The following is a 21,839-nucleotide window of genomic DNA, read 5'->3' on the forward strand; positions in this document are numbered from 1 at the left end:
GGTCCACCAATCACTGGCATGTATTTGCATCCTACAGATTGGGGTCCTAGGAAATACTCTCTCAACTATGCTCAGCTCTGAGCGGACTGACACTTTCCACCGAGCAGAAAGAACCCATCCCAGTAGAGCAAGTGCCACCTTGAGGGCATGGAAACAGCCTAAAAAATGTCACTGAGGACACAGGTTGTCAACCAATACAGTCTAGGCAATTGCAAAGTACAAACTCCTAATTTTTTGCCCTTTTTGCTCTGATTTATTTACTTTAGACTTTATTCTAATCTCTAAGGCACATGTGAAAAAAATCACACAGAATTTCAAATATCTAGGTGTATCTATGATCATGAGAAGCGCTTTAAACTTTAAAACCAGCCATATGTCTGATTATTTGAGATTAGAGGCCTAAATCCTTTCATTTATATTTTTAACCCACAGTTGTTATATTTATTTTTGTTTCTGTGATACAAAATAACTGCAGTTGGCTTAAAAATAAAATAACTCCTCTAAGACCTCAACTGTTGTGTTTGCTTCCATTCATTTTTCATTTGCTAGAGTGACATGTCCTTGCCCATAACCTCCAATCCACAAGCCTGACTGATTTCAGAGGTTACGCTGGAGGTCCCCTGGCCAGCAGGGAGAGATGACAGACCACCTATCAGCTGGCACTAATAAAAACCATGGAAGTCTAAGATTTACCATTACATTATGTATCTGCCTGTTCAGATTTATTTGCAGATCCTACTATGGTTAATTTCTTTATTTCTAAAGAATCACATCAGGCTATGTTTAAGAGAGTTAATAACAATGTTCATTGTAGGAATATTATTAAAAACCATCATTTTGCAATTACACATTAAAAAATAATAACTGCACCGTTTATTAAAATAATAATGATAAACAGTGACATAAGAGATAAGGAGAGCAGACAGGAGCTGTGCAGTGTGACTTCGCCAGGAGTTCCCATTACCATGTAAGTAGAGTGTGGCCCCGAATGCTGATGGAAATAGACTGGGAGCAAGTTACCTCAATTCCTGCAGATCCATGTGCTGTGTCTGGGAAAATCTCTGTCTGGGGTAAGGCAAATTTGGTAAACTATTTTCTATCCTCATAGCAGTGTGTGTGTGTGTGTGTGTGTGTGTGTGTGTGTGTGTGTGTGTGTGTGTGTGTTTCCCTTTGGGAAAGTCAGTGATACATCCAATTATTTAGGGTTTTCTTTAAAGTGATAATTGGCTGGAAATTGCCTTAGCGCTTCCATGTCCTCAATCAGGACATCATCATGCACTTCTTCGATTTTTCTTCATAGCTTTATACAACTTAATATCCAGGCTAGGGAAACTGGAAATTTCCTCTAGGTCAAACAACTCCTTAAATCTACCTACAAATTTATTTTCTTTCTCCAACCTGAATTTCATGACCCAGAGGATGATGGTGGTTTCTTTGCACAGATGGTCAAAGGTAACAAGGAGTTCTTCCAAGAAAGGATGAGCATAGACCACATCCGCTGCCAGGATATAGTCAAAATTATTGGAAGACCTGGGGAAGTTTTTATCTAAATCTACTCCCCAGGAAAGTTCTTTAACCTGAGGCAAATGCTTGCTTTTCATCTTGGTGTTTCGGGAAATGTTATACTGTAGGTTTCCAAGTAATTCAGGTAAATCTGTGGCAGTCACATGAGCACCTGTGAAACAAAGAACAAAAGAAAAAGTAATCCTTGTGGGATAAGCTAAAATAATCAAAAGTTTGAAGCCAACACGCACCTTGCAATTCTGCACAATTGTTAGTGCCAAGGAAAGGACTGATCAGTACATACACACAGAAAGGGAATCCCTTTCAAAATATATGTTAAGGCAGCTATAGACTGCTGTTTAAAGAAAAATAAATGAGTCCCATGGTACTTGTGCACACCATTGCATTTCTCTGTTCTCTTGGCTTTTTGTTTGTGGTTTGTTTCGTGGTGATGGCTGTTTTCTATTTCTCTACTACATGTTAGGAGAAAAATAATAGAGAGAAAGGGAAATTCAAAATATTTGGTACCCTCATTAGAACAATCAGAAGTCACTGATGTAAGCATCTCCCTAAAAGAATTCAGTCACATGGATCGAAGGAGAGTATGTAACATGGGGCATTCTATAGTTGAACGAGAAGACCTTGCATGAGAAGTAGTGGGAGGAAAGAAGGTTTTTTGATGACATCATATGGAAAGTACAACGACATCCATGTTTATGCCCAAGTTTTCAGCTTGACCCCATCATAAGTGTTAATCTTCCCACCAAAAGGTGTTTAAAGCTACAACATGCATATCATATGGTGCTCAGAAAGCCAAAGATCATAGATACATGACAGAATGCTTAAAGATGTAAACAATTTCCAAGTTGAAAATGCATAGTGGTGGTCATTTACAGGAAGAAAAATTCACAGGAGAAAATTTGTAGAAATTTGGTCCCTAAAGTGAACTTTGAACAGTACCAGGGCTTGAAAAAAAAATCTTTAAATAAATCTAGGATTGGCCAATTCCACAGCATCAGGCAAGCACAGACCAGGGTAAAGAATGGGAAAGCAGAATTGGAAGCTAAGTCTAGTTCAGCTTAGACCAAACTAGAACCCATTCCTTGGCCACATTGTCACAATATTTCATGAAAATGTTAAAATGAAAGAGAAATATGCATATCATTGGTAGAATCACAGAAATATAAGCCTTTATATTCTACTGTGGGTGGGTCTATCATTTTCAACAAATCTTTTTAAAATCCTAGGATAAGGAATATACCTCTTCCCATATTAAATGTAAACTATCTGACTATTACACTTAATATCTTTGTGTCTAGAGAGGTAAACACCACCACTTTCTAAATACTGACTAAACAAAGCTTTCATCTTTTGATATTTGTTTCAAGTTAAACAAACAGACCAAAGGGATCAATGCTTTTTAATAAAACAAATGGCTTCCCAAAACACAAATTCTGAGACTTTCAGGTATAAATCAAACAGTGACTCTGACTCTATCCATACTAAATGGAATAGTGACTTTGGAAAGTAGTACCAGGACAGAGTAATTTTTCAAAAATATATTTGGGAGGACTTCAAGGGTCCTATGTCTCTCCAGTGTTTAGAAAGTTGTAAATTGCTGAATCTTGAATTCCTCTCAAGATTTTAGAGTGGCAGGTGTGCACTTTTGAAGATCAAGTAAATCAAGACAGATTTGGGTAGTGCACACCAGAGCAGGCAGCTAAATTAGGGCAATGAAATAGATAATAACAAAAAAAGAGTGAACTGAAATAGGCTCCAGCATACATAGAGACTATCACACGCTTAGTTGGAAAAGATGCTGGTGAGAGAAGTAGAGGTCATGAAAGAAGAATGGAAATGAACTGAGAAAATAAATTCAAGGACAAATACCTAAAAATAGAAGTGGACATGTGATTTTTATGTGATCTATAATACTTCTTCCCTATTCTAGCAGGTGCTTTTTCATAAAAGCATAGCACTTCAAAACCCAAAAGGAATCTACAGCTACATGGGAACACTGAAATAGCACTAAAATCTAAAGTGCATCAGAATCAGCAGCAATAGATCCTGTCTCTGCCTGGTATTTCACACACCTACTATAGCAACCAGCAGGCTTAAGTGCACCTCCCATTTAGATACTTTATCTAAGGCCTGTGACTTAGCACTTTATCAAAGAATCAACACAACTTACACAGAAAGTTCTAAAAGAAGCCAGGAAGAAGACTTTAAGATTGGTAGAGCTTCTTGATGAAGCCCAATCAAACAATTAAAAAGTTACAAATAGGCCCAGGTCATAGTACATTGGATAGTAAAACAACTAATGATATTTGATCATTAAATTCTCTGACCCCTATTCAATCAAAAAGATCTACTTACCAAGTAAACTTGCCACAATGGAGACCAGCCCTGTTCCAGCTCCAATTTCAATCACATTTTTGTCAATCATGTTATACTGCTTTGCATTTGTTTCCAGGAAATAGCACAGAACAAGGGCCTACAAGAGTTTAAAAAAAGAAAAATGTGGTGCTGTCCAAATAGTAACAGAAAATAAAACTAAATTCTATTAGATAAATATGCCACTGATGCTATGATATGTGTGTATACGTGTGAGCATGTGAGTGTATTTGTGTGTGTACATGCACATCACTCCAAATTATCATCAGCAGAAGTACATCTACTGAAAGGTTCAACATTTTGGCTAGAAAAAGCTTTTGGGGATTGTTAGGAAAAAACCAGAGATAACTAAAAATACAGAATTCAGTTGCTTAGGTTTGATCATCTTTAAAGGAAGCACCTTCTAATACTACTAGTCATTTCCAAGTAGTGTAAAGGGTTGAGAAAAGCAATGGTGGTTGGTCCACTACCTTTCATAGGACAATCGGTAAAGGAGTGGGGGCCTTTTAGAATATTCTGCACGTGAGACTCATAGTTTCATTATAATTATTCAGTTCAAATGCCAGCAAAATGGGAAATAAAAATGTTTACTATTATAAATTTGTTAAAAAAAAAACTGAAGGAATAAACAACTTTATTATTCCTACAAATTTTGATAAAAATCCAAAATAGAATTAATTGGTAGAAGCAATTTCCTAATCATGTGATTTCTAAAATTTAATGTTATTTGAGGTCACAAAGTAAGACTATGGAACCTATTTTCTTTTTCCAAGTAGAATATAATAATGAACCAAACTGGCTGGAAAGTAATTAGAATGTAGCAAATTTTGTGTGAAATTATACCGATGGCCAAACAACAGCACCGTAACAGTCCATGGCTTCAGTAATCCGAATCTCATGACCAACAAAATGAAAACCTTCCCAGGCAGTGGTTGTTATCAGAGTTGGAGTGAAACACCTTGCCAAGATCTCTGTGACCACCTGCTTGTCATCATAGTTTTCTCTGATCTCTGAAAGTAGAAAAAATAAAGGCAATGGCTGCGTTAGTAAATCCATGAAAAAGGAGAAGAACCAGATGGAAATGCAGTATTTCTACTCAGTCTAAGTGACTTTTGAATAGTCAGTGACTTTAGATGAAATAAAATAATCTAATACGTTAAACTATTTGAAATAACTCATAAACTAACATTTCATACATCAGGGTAACAACATCTTTCAGATTTTTACTGAAGCTGAAAATCACCACTAGCCATTTCTGCAATGCTACATGAAACAAAGAATTGATATACTTTTTAAAAGCAATACATTTTAAGGGCCACCAATCAGTTCATATAGAATAAGAGAAAGATTAATGATGAAGTATGTGATCTGAACTTTCCATGTTGGCCACACAGTGCAATTCCAGTTACTTTACTCTGTGTGCCAGGCACAGCGCTGGGTGATGGAAATGGAGTAGTTAGCCAGACAGACACGGACCCTACACTGGGGAAAACTACAAATTCATAGACACAGTTTATCTGAACTTCAGCAGTACATGTGGTATCTCACAGCATCCCCATGAAGAAGTATTGGATTGGATGAAAGAGTTTTTCCACAGTGCCCCCAAAGCACATGGCTTTGATGCCCACCTGGGCAGACCTTTCTAATAATTGGTATGTTCTCAGCTTTGCCCTGACAAACATTTTCATCAATTGTTTGATGATACTGAGTATGATCAAATTTCAGATGGTATAAATGAGATAGGAACAACAAGTATGCTAGAAAGCCAAATGTGATCATAATATCTTGGTGAGATAAGAGTGGATTGGACACAACGATGTGAAATTTAATAAAGGTAAGTCTAAAGACCACATTCAGCCTGAGTTTAACCACGCTGCTTGAAAAGAGAAACAGATATATAGATTTAATTGGCCACAGGCTCAATATGAGTCCTTGGCATAATACAATTGTCAAAAAAGCTGTTACACCCAGGCCTTGTTAACAATATAATTTCTAAATGAGGTAGTAAAGGCTCTGTTCTAGTTCATGCTGGTCAGAGCATACTCGTACACCATGTTCTCAGGAAGCCCCACTGTAGAGAGATACTGAGAAATTAGAGCACCTGAGAGGTGAGAAATTTTTAAACTCAACCTTATAAAGAGGACAGTTTGGGGAGATCAACATGTTCATTATAAAGAAGAAAAGACCTGAGGGAACATAGCAGTTTTCACAAATTTAAAGGACTAGGAAATAGATGTATGTGTACGCGCATGCGTGCGTGTGTGTATGTGTCGCACTTAGAATCCAGACAGAACCATGTGTTCTCCAAAAGAGCTCCAACTTAACTACACCCCACAGGAAGGGCCCAGCCCACCACCCAACTCTACAACTACTGTAAACATTGACTCTTGACAGAGATGCAGAGAAAACAAAGACATAAAAAAATTAATATTCTTCAGCAAGAACCATCTCTTCTATTTAATATTTTTAACTGTACTACTTAAACAACTGCATGCATTCACATTCAGGGAGAGTTCTAAGAACCAAATAATATTGGTAATATGTTTTATTTGAACTTTAACTTTCATCTCACTATATGCACTTGCCTTGCTAATAAGATTGAAGGGGGCGGGGAGAGGGCAACATTTGCTGAGGAAGTTCTTCAGGGAAAAGTAGAGAACATTAATTGCTTCCTTGACCTTTAGCTGAATTTGTCCTCTTGGGCCTCCTTGCACACTCCTTGTAAATGTAGCACTTCTTTGACAAGTCACCTAAGGTATCAGGGATTAATAGATGTTAGAGTACACTAAATCCCAGGGGCATCTTCGAAAGTTCCAGTCTTTGATATAAAAACTTTGCTTGTGAATATTTACTGCTACAACCTGACATCTTTGACTTTGCACGTTCTTTTAAAGGTTAGTTGGCCAGATTAGTGCTGCTGTCCTAACAACTACAGAAGGATGACAAATGAATTCCTGGCTTTTGACTGTGTCTTTCTTAATAAACCGAGTTAGTCATTTCTTTTTAAGAATGACCACATCTTTACTTTCATAAGGCAGTGAGATTGAAAATATATATGAACATATCATAATAACTGAAAATTATGTATACTCCCAAACCAAAGGACCTTCAAAGAGATTGTGAGAAGCAACTATAACCACTATCAATTATAGATATATTCTAAAAAGAGCATAACTCCATCTATCATCCATGGTCACACAAAATTAGTTATATACCTAGGATGCTCATGTATCATATAGAAAATGTCAGGCTGAATAAAATTTAACTTACAATGTTTTTTATTAATATTCTCTTTTTGATTTAAATATTGTAAGAATACTATAGGCATCCCATAAGAAATAACCCTCATAAAAATTAGCATAATTTGTAGCATGGAACCAAAATATGCTGAATTTGGCAGCTTAAAATAATTTGCCTAAAAGGGAATATGCTCTTTGTAAGGACAACAATGATAGAATGATCAAGTGTCTTTTGGAGTAACCAATGATGATTAAAATAAAATGTCTTTATGACAAGAAGAAAAAATAATAATTTGTCTAGATGTAATATGTGGAATTTTAAATGAGAACACACACAATTATTTTCATCTTAAAACTTTGGGTGCTGTTTTCCCACATGAACTTCTATTTAAAGGTTTTGAGGTAATAGTTTCAATAGTAATTATTTACCTAAGTCAAATGACATGTTTAATACCAAGTTCTAGCAATGACACTACCCATTTCAATGTTGATAATAAGAATCTCTAAACTGTAATCTAATGGAAAGAGCCTCACAACCATAAAGGCATTGCTAGAGCAGCCCTATTGTAATAAAAAGAAATCTGTGGTCCAGTTTAGAAAAAACATGTCCCTCCAACTGTATGCTTAGTCATTTGTTGAATAAGGGATTTAATGTTGAAAAAATTAATGAATTTAGCAGATAGTCTTCGGTTTTTAGTTAAGATTTGAAGAGCAATTTTCTACAAAAAAATTAATAGCCTTGTCATACAACAGAATCCTAGTATACATTCTAAAGAATAAATTTTTTCACATATACCCTTTCCTTGTTATCTAACACTCAGATCCCAGGACAAATAACCAAAACCAGGTAATGTTACACAAAATGCTGTTACCTTGGCTTCCCTCTATGGAAAACAGAAAACTTCTGATAACTGTCCCTTTAGATAAAAGCTATCTACTATAATCTTAGAATATTGTTTTATTGATGAATTTAGTATTGAAACATAAATATTAAAACAGATTGTAAATAAAACATAATCAAGACATAGCATTAAATTATGTTGCTCTCTTGTACTTATCTATTTTAATGCTTTTTGATACAAAAAAGTCTTTAACGCCATTTTCCTGCTATTAAATCTTTGCTGATAGTGAATAAAATCTACCACGTGCTCTTGTTCTCCTGAGAATTAAAGGGGTTTCAAGTATGAAGTGAAAATTAGCGAGATTCTGCCACATTATGATGATGATTTTCTTAAGAGGAAAATTCAACAGTGAATTGACTTTGCTGCTAGATTACAGAAAGCCTTCAAAAATAGAGGCTTTGTCTATACTCTTCCCTTTTATACTTTTAAGGTCAATATTAGCAATAATAAGTGAAAGGGTCAGATCACATAAATATACCAAAAGAAAAAAATCCAACTCTATAACAGCTATGACAAGTGAATTCAAGCTTCCATTTGAAGGCTGTCATGAAAGCCTGTCAGCAAAAGTTACAGCAAAAACTCCTCTACTAAATGAAAGAGACTGTCATTCAACTGAATCTTCTATTCAAAGATGAATGTCATGTGCTCCTTAGAAATGCCTACAGATTAAAGAGAAGAAGAAGAAGTTGTTAAAGGCATTTTCAGATTAGTAAAATGATCACAGGCTTAACCTGAAAGACACAATTCTGAACACCTCAGCATTATCAAGGTCTTGGGCTCATATGTTGAAACTAATACCTGAGAAGATTTTTACAAATATTTTCTGTCTGCTGGTCTCCTTAGTTTCAAAAATATACAGAGTAACTCTAATCCAGCAGACCAAGCAATACTACATTCTATGTCTTTGCAAAAGAAAGGAAATTCATCTTCTATTGAGACTTCTCCAGATACAAAAACCCACCTAAATTATAATAGTTGCACTCAAAGTTTGCTACTGGGAGTATGGAAGGGACAGACAACTAAACAAATGTCAGTGAAGGTTGGCAAATGCTATAAAAGAAATATTCCTAAAATGCAACGGGAGGCACCACTGGATGGATGAATCAGGAGAAGCACAACAAGGGAGAAGACATGTGAGCCCAGGGAGCCGTTACAAGATCAGTAGAGCTCCTGTACAAGGTGGAGTTTGAGCCATAATCCCAAAGGACACAGCCGTCAATGCCATAATACAGAATGTTGAAATCCCAAAAGATCAAAATCCAAAAAATCTAATTCTGAAAAAAATTTTAAGTTCTTTTAAAGGCAGTTATTTACATGTTTAAAAGATTTGAGAAACATATTAAAAACATGACAGAACACTTCATAGGCCACTCTATACAACAAAATAGGCAAGAATAACATACATATTTTTATAAGCATAAACCTTCAGGTGTACTAACAACAATCCCACAGGTATAATAGTTGAAAAGAGTAACCATATTCATGAAGAAATGGCGTATATAATTGCAGCCATCTGAAATATCCTGATGGACAACCTTTGTCTTCTGATGAAATTGATCAAAAACCAAGATGAAGCCAGACATGGTGGTGGTGCCTGTAGTGACAGCTACTTAGGAGGATGAGGAGGGAGGATCACTTGTGCCCAGGAGTTCAAGGCCAGCCTGGACAACATAGTGAGACCTATCCCCCCAAAAAATTTTTAAATCCATGATGGATCATACCACATATTCATTTGCTCAAAGAGCTGAGAAATTTTATCTTTCACAAATGCATATGTACAAAAAGGACATCTCTTCATTTATTGAGGAAGTTTCAACAAGGTTTTGTGTACTCATACAACACTTACACACAAAGTGAACATTGTAATAATTCACTTTCATGGAGTAAAATTTGCAAAAAATGCATAGAAAAATTAGAACTTTCTAAAAGAGTCTTTACATAATTTACACCTCCAATATTGAAAATGATGCAAAGATTAAATACATAGTATGGAGAATTATAAAAAATAATGCTGACAATTTTAGAAAGTGGGAAAAAAACTAAAAAAAAAAAAGAAAAAAGAAAAACAAAACCCAACCCCCCCAAAAAACTAAAAAGTCAACATATGAAAAAGTATAGTACAGGGATGGATTATGAGTAATTGCTAGGAGGTAGCCATAAGAGTTGGTCAACTTTCACTACTATTAACCATATTTTGAAGTCTTGCAGAAAGACAAATAACTGCTTTTTTTTCTTTTAGGGCATGGCCCTCCTGGGAGAATAAATTCATATTGATTTTATACATGGTGCTACTCTTTTTGAAATTTTTCTTTGATTTCACTTTTGATTTACTTGTTTTACCCACATGAGCATTCCCTATTAAATTTTCCCATCTTCTGTGCCATGTTCTTATGCTGCTTTGAATACATGAAAATCCTTTCTACATGCATTCATATACAGACCACACATTTGGCAGAAAAAATACTGATGAGCAAATGGCAACACCATTGAATGTCTTCTTATCCTACCATACACCTAATTATTTTTGAACCAGTTAGTGACTTCGCTGGCTTCTTCAGGCAAATTCAGCTTTAATTCATTAAACCTCTGGGAATTTCTTTAGCTAGAAGGGATGCCAATGCAGACAAATAACACATTTCTAAACTGAAGTTTTCCTCATTGCCATATGTCATGGCCAATTCACTCATCTCAATTTTCCAACAAATGTTTTGGGCTGAATAGAAAAAACTATTGGTAACACATTTAAATTCACTTTTAGATGCCTTGGTCACACCTAATTCCAAATCTGTCATTATGGTTTGGGGATTCAATTAGATGTTAGAGATTTTAGACTTTAGAGAGTTTGATCTTTTGGGATTTCAACATTCAGGATTATGGCATTCAGGATTGTGTCTTTTAGCATTATGATTAACACCATACCAAGTGCATTGAGTCTGTAGAAAATAAGCCTTAAGAAGTAGGTTGGGATTAAATTTATGTTCAATGTTAACCCTTGTTCTATCAGGTAAGGAGGAGCCATTAAACGCGTCTACACAGGACTGACATGATCACATTGGATATTTAAGAACTACATCTGGCAGCAGCAGCTAAAGGACTGGCGACGTTAGAAGCTAGTTAGAAGGCTATTGCAACAATCTAGATGAAAAACGACAAGAGTCTGATGAAGGCAGCAGCCTTGTGTCTAGGAGCCAGGCGTGCGCTTGTGTGCTTTCGCAGTGGTGGTCTGCCTCCCCCACGGGCAACAACCGACATCCAGACTTGACATTCAAATCTTGAGTTTTGGAGACATCGGAGGCAGATTGTATATTAACTCAATGGAAATCAAATAGGGGAGGAGGGGGGAGTGGATGGGCAAAAACCTACCTAATGGGTACCATGAACACTATCTGGGTCACAGGCACAGTTATAACCCTGATTTAAGCATTACAAAAGTGATCCATGTAACCAAAAACATTTGTACACCATAATACTTTGAAATAAGTTAAAAAAAATAATAATAAGTGATTAGGCCATGAGGCTCTGACCTTGTAATGGATAGTGCCCTATAAAAGGGCTCGAGGGGGGTGAGTTTGCCCCTTCTGTCCCTTCTGCCTTGTGAGGACATAGCATTTGTCCCCTAAAGGATGCAGCAACATGACACCATCTATGAAACAGATACAGGGTCCTCACCTGACACTGAATCTGCTGGTGCCTTGATCTTTGATTTCCCAGCCTCCGTAACTGTGAGAAATAAATTTTTGTTATTTATTAAAAAAAAAAAAATTCTCATACTTTAGCCTAATTATTCTATATTGAAGAATTTATTCAAAGTAAATAAATTAGAAATGTATGAAAATGATCTGTATGATGTTCTATCAGCATTAATTATAATACAAAAATTTTTTTAAACCCACAATACAATTTGTTAAATAGAGTTATTTTTATTCAACATGAGGAAAATTTAAAGTGTTATTTTGCAGATATTTATTCAGGTTACTTTTTTTATTTTTTATTTCAGCATATTATGGGGGTACAAATGTTTAGGTTATGTATGTTGCCCTTGCCCTACCCAAATCAGAGCTTCAAGCATATCCATCCCCCAGACAGTGCACACCTCACCCATTAAGTGTGAATATACCCATCACCTCCTCCCCCCTCCCATCTGCCCAACACCTGATGAACTACCATTTGATCCAGCAATCCCATTACTGGGCATCTACCCAAAGGAAAACCAGACATTCTATTAAAAAGACATCAGCACACTGTAATGTTTATAGCAGCACAATTCACAATTGCAAAGATGTGGAAACAACCCAAGTGCCCATCAATCTATCAGTGGATTAATAAAATGTGGTATATGTATACCTTGGAGTTCTACTCAGCCACAAAAAACAATGATGATCCAGCACCTCTTATGTTATCCTGGATAGAGCTGGTGCCCATTCTACCAAGTGAAGTATCACGAGAATGGAAAAGCAAGCACCACATGTACTCAGGTTACTTTTTAAACATTTAAAATGCATTAAATGATTTTCACATTAGTAATTATATGTGCTGTAGTTCTCCAACTAGGATACTAGATACAGGTAGCTTCCGAGTATGGACGACCCGATTTACAGCACTCTGTACTTATGAGCTCCCAAGGCTCCCCATAAGGATAACTTATAATTGAATAATCAATTAATAATTTGGGAACTAGTTTCTTCCACACATGTAAACAAACCCACATGGCATAAGCAGTTAGTTGGCAGCTAGTCTCATAGACAGATAGAGAAGCAGCTAATAGAAACATAAGAATAGGAAGAATAAGAAGATCCAGAGCCAAGAGAGTTTATGACAAAAGAATTAGCTGAAGCCTTTCCTCTCATTAAAACAGGATTTGCTAAGATCCTAACACTGAGTGGTTTACAAAGGTTTACCTTGCAATTAGGGAGAACATCAGCTGCTATGAGGCCATTATGATGAAAAAAAAAAAAGGTATCTAGGGTTGCAAAAAACCCTAGATACCTTTTTCAAGAAACCAACTTCAGTGGTGAGCTCCCCTCCTCCAGCAACAGAATGAAACCCTGATTCTCCAGCACCCACTCCATTCTCTCCAAAACCATCTCCATCATCACCTTCCGATTACTGTTAGCTACCTTCTTACCTCAAACATGCCTCTTCCAGTAAGCAATACATTGATGCAACATTAGGTGAGTGTTAACTGTTAATATTCTTTTTGAAATTTTTCCTATCTCCCATCTAAACTTTTTGTACGAGTTTGTTTTTATGTTCTGTTTGTTTGAATTAAAAGAAAGAGCACAACAGTTTCTGTAATTTATTGTTATAATACAGGAGTATTATTATAATTATTATTATTACAGTATTACACTATATTACCACATATGAGCCATTATCATATTATTATTGTTATTATTACCGTATATGTGCCATTCATCAAGAATCTGAGTTACATACAAATCTGACCTAAGGACATTCTCAAGAAAGTAACTTATCTATAACCCAGGAACCACCTGTATATTGCTTCAGACTGTAGTTTGGTAGGTTTCTTAAGCAGTGAGAGAATTACTCAGATTTCTTCTCCATGAACTAATGCAGTATTGTTTATATCTAACTCTGCAAAGGTTTATGAAGATCCTCCTGAAAGATGTTCATATGATACCTTGAGCAGAACAATATATTAGGTCCTGAAGGGAGTCTACTGACTGGTGACCAGAAATACAAAATCATTACTAATGAGCAAATTTAAGTCCAGCCGGTTGGCCTAAGTTATAGCTCACTCATTCATTCATTCATTAAGCACCTGGCCATTAGGAATTCAAAGATAGATCAACATATAAGTGCTACAATAGAGGCTTAACTAAACAACTCAAAATAGAAAGTTCCACATCTCAGAGAGTTCAGGAAAGAATTAGCTGAGCCTTGATGACTGTGAGTTTGTCAGTCAAATAAGAGAAGGCAAACCACACACAGGAAACAGCATATGCAAAAGCCCACTCACAAAAAGTCTCTCGATCAATTTTCCAATTTGGGAAACTCGGAGAACTAGAATATAGGATAAGAAGGGATGGTAGTATGAGATAAAACACATTACACCATGTTAAGAAGTCTTGATTTTTATCCTTAAGAAATAATGAGTCACTGAAGAATTTTAAGCATGCGGGCCACAATGTAGAAAAAGAACTAGAGAGAGTAAAGAAAGAGAGCTAGTCCGGGGTGAGACAGCCAATTAGAAGGCAGTTAATGACAATCAAGATAAGAAATAATAAAGACCTGGATCTAGGCAAGTGATGCTAGAAGCAGGACAAGGGGTCGGGAAACGTATTAGGGATGTAAGATCAATGGGATGTAATGATGAAGGGTGTGAAGGGAGAAGAGTGGGACAATTCCAGGTTCCTGGGTAGCCAGGGAAATGGTGTTGCCATAAACTGAGACAGAAAATATAGGTGGAGGGGAAAATCAGCAAAGAAAAATTATTTTTTATTATACATTAGTCTGTGGCGTAATGTGCCAGCCACAGGTGTGTGCCACGCAGATTAAGAGAATCTGCTACAAGGAGCACAGTTGTCCAACACTGCCACCTTCAGCTCCCAGGAGACCATGTTCTCCTCTAGTTGCCTGCTGGAGGAGAGGGACAGGTTGCTCCTCTAGCGGGCAACTTTTGATCCGGGATTCCCCATCAACCCATCCAAGACTTTCTAACAACTGTGTTGCAGTTGGAGATTCTTGTATCCAATGTGTCTTCCTCTCATGCCCACTGGACCCATGCTATGAGAGTAGGAAGCCCTTCCTTCCCTATTTCTGTTCCTTCCTTCTTTGTCCTCCACAAATATTCCCCCCAATGTATTCCCTACACCTGCGGTCCCCAAGCCCCGGCCATGGACCTGTGCCTGTCTGTAGCCTGTTAGGAACTGGGCCGTACAGCAGGAGGTAAGCGGTGAGTAAGGGAGAACAGCTTCATCTGTATTTATAGCAGCTTCTCATCATTCTCATCACTGCCTGAGCTCAGCCTCCCCCCACACCACCCCCCATCCCCACCCCACCCATGGTCCATGGAAAAATTGTCTTCCATAAAACTGGTCCCTGGTGCCAAAAACATTGGGGACCACTGCTTTACACATTTAATCCCATTTTGGCAGATGTCCCCCATTTAGACATCTTGAAGGGCCCAACAGACATAAGGCAGTATGTAGGATGTCAAATAAGCAGTTGGAACAACAAATTTGGGAGTCATTGTGCACAGGAATCACTGAACCTTGGGTAAGGATGAATTTGCTCCAAGGCTGCAGACCCTCAGGAGACACTACTACTTCATAATCCGTTGCTACATGTGCTAACAGCTGGAGAGGAGCTGTTGGCATGAGGCAGGCAACCTAAGATATTTGGAATAGTTAATGTGCATGAGGTTTTAGGTACCTTAGATTACAATGTAGCATTAGAAACATATATAGAGGAATTTTTACCACCAACCACAGTCCTAATTTTAATCTGTATATAAATGACATCCTATAATTCTTGGATCTTCATGCCAGTGTTGAAATATGAGCACTGAGCTATAGCTCCATCCTTTCCAAGTACAAGATACCGAGGGTAAAAGAGTTAACACAGGAAAAGTCAATATCCTTCAGTACTTGAGAACTAAGTGTTCCTCTACTTGGTGGAAGTCTTTCCAACAAAATGCCATCTGACTCTGTTCCAACGGCACACACTTAATCCCCTTAGCGCTGCGCTTGTGAACATATTTTTAAAGCTTTAATTGGCTATACAGATGATTATGAGGTGTGTTTGTTCGTGTTGCAAAACATTTTAATACTAGTTCTGTCCCAACCTTACCTTGAACTTCTTCCATTTCCTTCGTAATCTGCCAAATTATTATGCACACTGTTGAAACCAAGAATTGTTACTAATGGTAATGATAATGATGCAATTTTATTCATCTATCACAGAGAATTGCATCTTCATTCAGATCATCTAAATGGCTGGATTCTCTAAGTGATTACAACTTAAATGTTTAGGTTTGCAAGAATTGCTACAGTAAAACTGTTCGTGTTTAAGCCAGGTAGGTTGCCAACACTGGGCATACGCCCAGCTCTCTTGGCCTAACGATATGCTCACCTAGGGAGAAGCCACCTGGTATGGCCAAAAAAAGGAAAAACTAGGACTGTAGTTTTTAGAAAACTTGTATACTGTATACTGATAAGGAGAGAGAGACACACACACAGAGAAAGAGAGAGAGACCAAAATAATCAGGTTTGCATTACAAGTGCTTTCTAAAAATATGGTAACTCTTCTGGTCTGTCAAGAGCATATGTCTGCACTTTTTATCTCAAGACAATGGGGAGAGTCATATTACATAATCCATGAAAATTCACACTTGATATTTAAGACTATGTAACAATGGTGGGTCAATTTCAAATAACCACACTGGCAGTAGAATTCAAGCTCAATCTCTTTACATCTAGAGGTCAAATTACATTATGTATTTGCCTATAATTAATAGAAGGACTGTAAACATAGCCTAGAGATGTTTTTTATAGCCTAAATTGATCTTTCATCCAAGCATTTGTAAAAAACTTATAGTTTTTTTGAAATTACTTAGAAATCACAATCATACATTTAGTGTACAGCGCTTAGGGAAAAAAATTATTCCACATTTAATGATCAAAAAAACTCTAAATACTTAGTAAGTCTATATATTTTATTGCTCGTCAAAATTATCTTTAACATATCATCAGTATCATAAGCATTATAGCAGCAGACAATAAACATTATTCGAGATATTTGCAGGTTAGCAAACACAAGGCAAGACATAACATGCAATTGATAAAAATCCTAGCTCCCTTTAAGACATTAATGAATACTGAAAAGGTAAGACTTTATATTCTATTGTTGGTTTGTTTTATTAGAATTGGTCAAATCACAAAAACAAAAAATGATTTACCTTTATGAGCTTCTGGATCCATCAAATGATGAATTAATGGATGGCTATACATTGATGTTTTCTTGATCATTTCTTGAAAACTAGACAAATACATTAAATATCAAATTGCAACAATTAATTTTAAAATGTGTATTGAGTGTTTTTATATTTGCCTAATAAAGTTTAACAAAATATCACAAAGAAAATTATATTAAAATACCATATATCAACAGACCATGATTCAAGAAAGATCATTTAAACACTAGTACAAATCAAAATTAGAACAAAGCTTTCAGAGTCAGAAATTTTAGAAACTACTAGAGAAGGAAAGCATATTCTTCACCAGACACTACCACTTCTGTGACTAAGAAAGGCATCATCTTCTTCTTGACTAGGAAAATAACAATCCTAAAATGTAAGAGGTGATTAAAACATTGGAAAGAGCTCACTTGTTCCTGTTAATGCATCATTAGCATGTCTGCAATGTCAAACAGCCTAAGAGATGGTCTTTTGAGTAGCTTCTACCTTAAAGAGTCCAAAGCATAACAGAAAATATATTTAAAACTGAAGAAATTAAAGTATTTCATGCCTCCCAAATAGACTGTCTGAATAAGCTTAAATGAGCTTTTAGTCAGACTTTGGAAAAGAATAATTTGATGTTTTACTTCTCAATTTGGGTCATATAATAAATAATTACTGTGCTCCCATGAATTAATATAGCCCTCCTTTCTTCCAAATCCCAAAACACTTTCACAGCCACATTTTTCTTTACAGCATGCCTCAGTATATTAGAATACAATTATTTTCCCTACGGTTTATAAACAAGGAAAACCCCAAGGTTAAATTATGTCACCCACCGAGGTTACAGAGCTGAAACAATACCAAAAGTGGTCCACATTTTGCTCCCAATTTAGTATCTCTTCCCTTAAAGAAAGCAGTCTTTATTATACATGTCTGCCTGAAGGCCAATATTTAAATGGTAAGCCTAAACATACCTAAAGGAGCTGGCTGAGTTTCTAGAAGGTAAAAAGTATCATCCGCAGTTTTTGTTTTGCTGCACAGAGCTCTGGTAGTGCCTGAATGGCGAGCACCATGCACAGCTCGCCACTGTACACACTGGCAGCGAGTCCTGACAGCTGCCGCTCCTGCGCCTCTGGTTATACAGCAATGAGGCTGGAATGCCCGTGGTTAAGGGGCTGAAGAACAGTAGAAACAGTCTCATGAACAGAGCTATTAATAGAACTACTAAATGAATAAAAACCACTCCTGCAAGTGAGTGGACTATTTGGAGGAAGCAAACCATCTTTTAACTTTGATGCCAAGAGCTATTCTAAGACTCCATGATAATGACGTCCTATCAAGTGGGAGGCCACGTATTTTTCATGTCACCTGTCTGCGTGTGAACACTGTTTTTAGAACCTGACAACCACACCCAGGAATCGAATTACCATGACTCCTTCCGATTCAGACTGAATGGGCAGGCCAAGGGTGCACAGCCACCTGTGCACCTGCACGTGTGCGTATAGGTTTACATCTCACAATACTTGTAAATTTCCCATGTTGCTGAAAATGTCCTGGATGTGAAGTTACTAAAGGTAACAAAACCAAGCTATATTGTAAAATTCAACTTAGGAGTGTCAGTTTAGCTTCTAAGAAATACTTCATATTCCATGACATAGACACAGTTGAATCAAGGTCACTTTAATATACTGGAAAGAACTAGTAGGAGTTGGAAGCCTGATTTTATTTATTCCTGTCAATAATTAGCTTGTGATTTTAGGCTGTTTACTTAGTATGCTACTTGGCTTTATTACCTATAAATAGGAATATAAAAGGCATACAATATATTTGTGGGGTGAATAATATAGGTAAAAACCATTCTAGAAAGTTCAAAATCCTTAACAATGTAGACTATTATTCACAGGCAGTTAATTTGGGGCAGAGGACACACTCTTTTTGTTTTTTTGCTTTTTAAACAAGAATAAAGAAGCACTTGATGAACAAAAATTGTCTTTTTCAAGGATTTATTTGAAAGACCTTGCAATCCTCACTGCTACATTTCTAAAGATGCAGAATCCCTAAATCAATCATCTTAACCAACATGAATACAATGATCATTCCAGTTACAATTAACTGTTTAAAAAGTACATAGAGACTTTTGCCTCCAGCTGTAAGTGGTTTACAGCAGACCTCAGCTTCTATTAAGAACCAGAAAAGCAGGTTTTTAAACACACACACAGGCTTCTGTGAGAAAATATCAGAGAGCTGTCACGGCAGCCAAAGATTCCAGGCATTGTTGATTCTCGGTGAAAGGAAAGAGGCTGAGAAGTCAAAGAGAGGGCCACGTGTTAAGAATACCAGCAAAGCTTCCAGCAATCTCACACAACCCGGGAGACAAGAGAGTTGTGTTTGGGGCCAGGCACAGTGGCTCACATCGATAATCCCAGCACTTTGGGAAACTGAGGAGAGAGGTTTGCTTGAGGCCAGAAGTTCAAGACCAGCCTGGGCAATATAGCAAGACCTTGTCTCTACAAAAAAATAAGACAAATTAGCCAGGTATGGTGGCACGTGCCTGTAGTCCCAGCTACTCAGGAGGCTGAAAGGGAGAGGAACACTTAAGCCTGGGAGTTTCAGGTTGCAGTGAGCTATGATGACATCACTACTGCACTCTAGCCTGGGCAAAAAAAGTGAGATTTGTCTCAAACATAAAAGTAAAAATGTTGTGCTTGGGGCTGGCAAGGCAGCCAGGAATTGAGGGCCCAAGATCCCAGAAAAAAGGGACAGAGAAGTAAGCCTGACACTCAGCACTCACTTTTCACTCAAAGCATTTACTGATTAAGCTGTTTAGGGCAAGAGGCTAACCTTTGAAGCATTAAGTGGCAAAAAGCAGGGCCAAGCTCAAAAGAAGAGAGAAACACCCTAGGCTTTCAATGGGTACTTCTGGAAAACTACTTTCTAGGAATGGGCGGACCCAGAAGCTGGAGTCTTACAAAGATTGCAAACAAAGCTTGAATCACTTGGTCCTGACTAGATTGAGGTGATCTTCTCCCTGCTGCTGCCTGTCAGAATACCTTCTGGAATCCTCTCTAAAGGGAGGTCCAGAACATCTATAATTTTTCATATACAACATCCAGCATTCAGTCAAACTTTACCAGGCATACCAAGAAACAAACAATAGAAATAAACTCTGACAGAGACATTGAGTTAGCTGACACAGATTTTACAGTAACTGTGATTAAGATGTTCAAAAATCAGATGACAAGAATTATACTGGAGAACTGGAATGCATAAAAAAATGAGTCAAATAGAAAAAACTGAAAAATAACAATAAATGAAATAAACTCAATATATGGTTTTAACAGCAAATGTAGATAAAGCTAAAGAAAAAATTGAGCTGAAAAATAATTTTACAGAAAGTGTACATGATGTTCATCATTCTAAATAAGTTATAGGTACACTAACTTGATTTGAATAATGAAAAATTCGCTTTGCTGATTATTTTAAACAACCTATTTTATAGGTAAAATAGCACCCTGGAATTTTGAGTTAGAAGATTTGGGTTCCAGTCACAAATTTTACCTACTAGATGAGTAAATTTGGTAAAGGTGGTTAATATCTCCAGTTTCTTCCCTTACAAAAGGATTATACCTTGGTCACAGGGTTAAGAGAAAAAGAAGATATATAATGCCAAACTGTTCTACAAATACTGTACTGTGACACATGTTTCTAATGGTCCTGACTATCCATTTCCTCCTCATGCCTAGGCCCATAGACCAGGTAGACAGGAATCCCATTTCCGAGCATATCTAGGTTTGACCTCATGCCCAGGTCAATGAGATAGGAGAAAAGTGATTGTTTTAGTCACCCTTAACATAAGACATTCTGCTTGCCCTGGGCTTTGGTTCTTTCCCCTTCTGGCAGGTTGCAGTGCAAACATAGTAGTCACCCATTATGGACCATTTAGGCAAGATAGCACCCAGGGTACTGCTGACCCCAGGATTCTGAATGACCCTGTGGTGCACAACTGCTTCCCAGCTCAGACTGGTCAGGCTGTTGAGGAAGACAGAAGTAATGTTCCAGCTTATTCAGACCATTGCACATGAACATCTCTGTCAGAGCAGCTACTGCAGGGTAAAACAAATGTAAATTACCTGTGAAAGGTAACACAAACTTTTAAGCAAAACTACTATTATCCTACCTACAAATATATATGCAGAAAAACTCCCAATTACAAGTAACTTTGAGAAATGGGAATAACATGAAAAAGTTAATGTTTCCCTCCTGCCCCCCCCCAAAAAAATGTCCTGCTTCGAGTACGTCCAGAGAAGAGAAGCATTATGAAAAGATTTGAGGTTACATGGAAGTCACTGTTGATTCTAGAAGGAAGCTGCTCGAGAAGACTGCTAGAGGGAGAAGAGATATTTGAAATGAGGAAAAATAATGAGCACAGAAAAGCAGCTGTTGTAGTCCAAGGACTGGAGAAGTTTGGCTGACAAGTAAATATAAATGAGAGCCTAAAAAGCACATCTAGGAGTCAAAGATTGTTGGAAGTTACTTATCTGTATTTTGTTTTCCCTGGTGAAGATCTGCAATTTGAAGGCTGAAGGAGGGAATCAGGAAAGCTGGAAATACTAAAGATGTCAAAAAGACACAGACTTGGGAAGGTACCTCTGAGTGCAGAAGATGCCAAGATCAAAGTAATTGGCAGTGCTGTCCTCAGATTGCTCCTAATTCAACCAGCTGTTTGAGAGTTGTTCCTGTGAGAGCTCACAGCAGGAGCTATCTTAGAACAAACACCTGTGTCAACAACAATCAACCCCTGCAAACCCCTCCTAAAGCTGACCCACCAACACCAGTGCAACCCCACCCTGGGCCTCCAAATCCATTTACACAGAAGTCTGC

General features: G+C 37.2%; 1 protein-coding gene across 1 annotated transcript; it reads right to left on the minus strand.

Annotated features, from left to right (window-relative positions):
- Positions 1-914: 914 nt before the first annotated feature.
- Positions 915-15,866, minus strand: LOC105864157 (putative methyltransferase-like protein 21E). Its single transcript, XM_012751844.2, has 4 exons — positions 15,851-15,866; positions 4,741-4,907; positions 3,880-3,997; positions 915-1,675 (listed from the first exon to the last, which is right to left on the minus strand). The coding sequence occupies exons 1-4, from the start codon at positions 15,864-15,866 to the stop codon at positions 1,272-1,274; spliced, it is 705 nt and encodes a 234-aa protein (XP_012607298.1). The 3' UTR covers positions 915-1,271.
- Between the last annotated feature and the right edge of the window lie 5,973 nt (positions 15,867-21,839).

The sequence above is a fragment of the Microcebus murinus genome, chromosome 13, assembly GCF_040939455.1.
Source record: "Microcebus murinus isolate Inina chromosome 13, M.murinus_Inina_mat1.0, whole genome shotgun sequence".
Lineage (NCBI taxonomy): Eukaryota > Metazoa > Chordata > Mammalia > Primates > Cheirogaleidae > Microcebus > Microcebus murinus.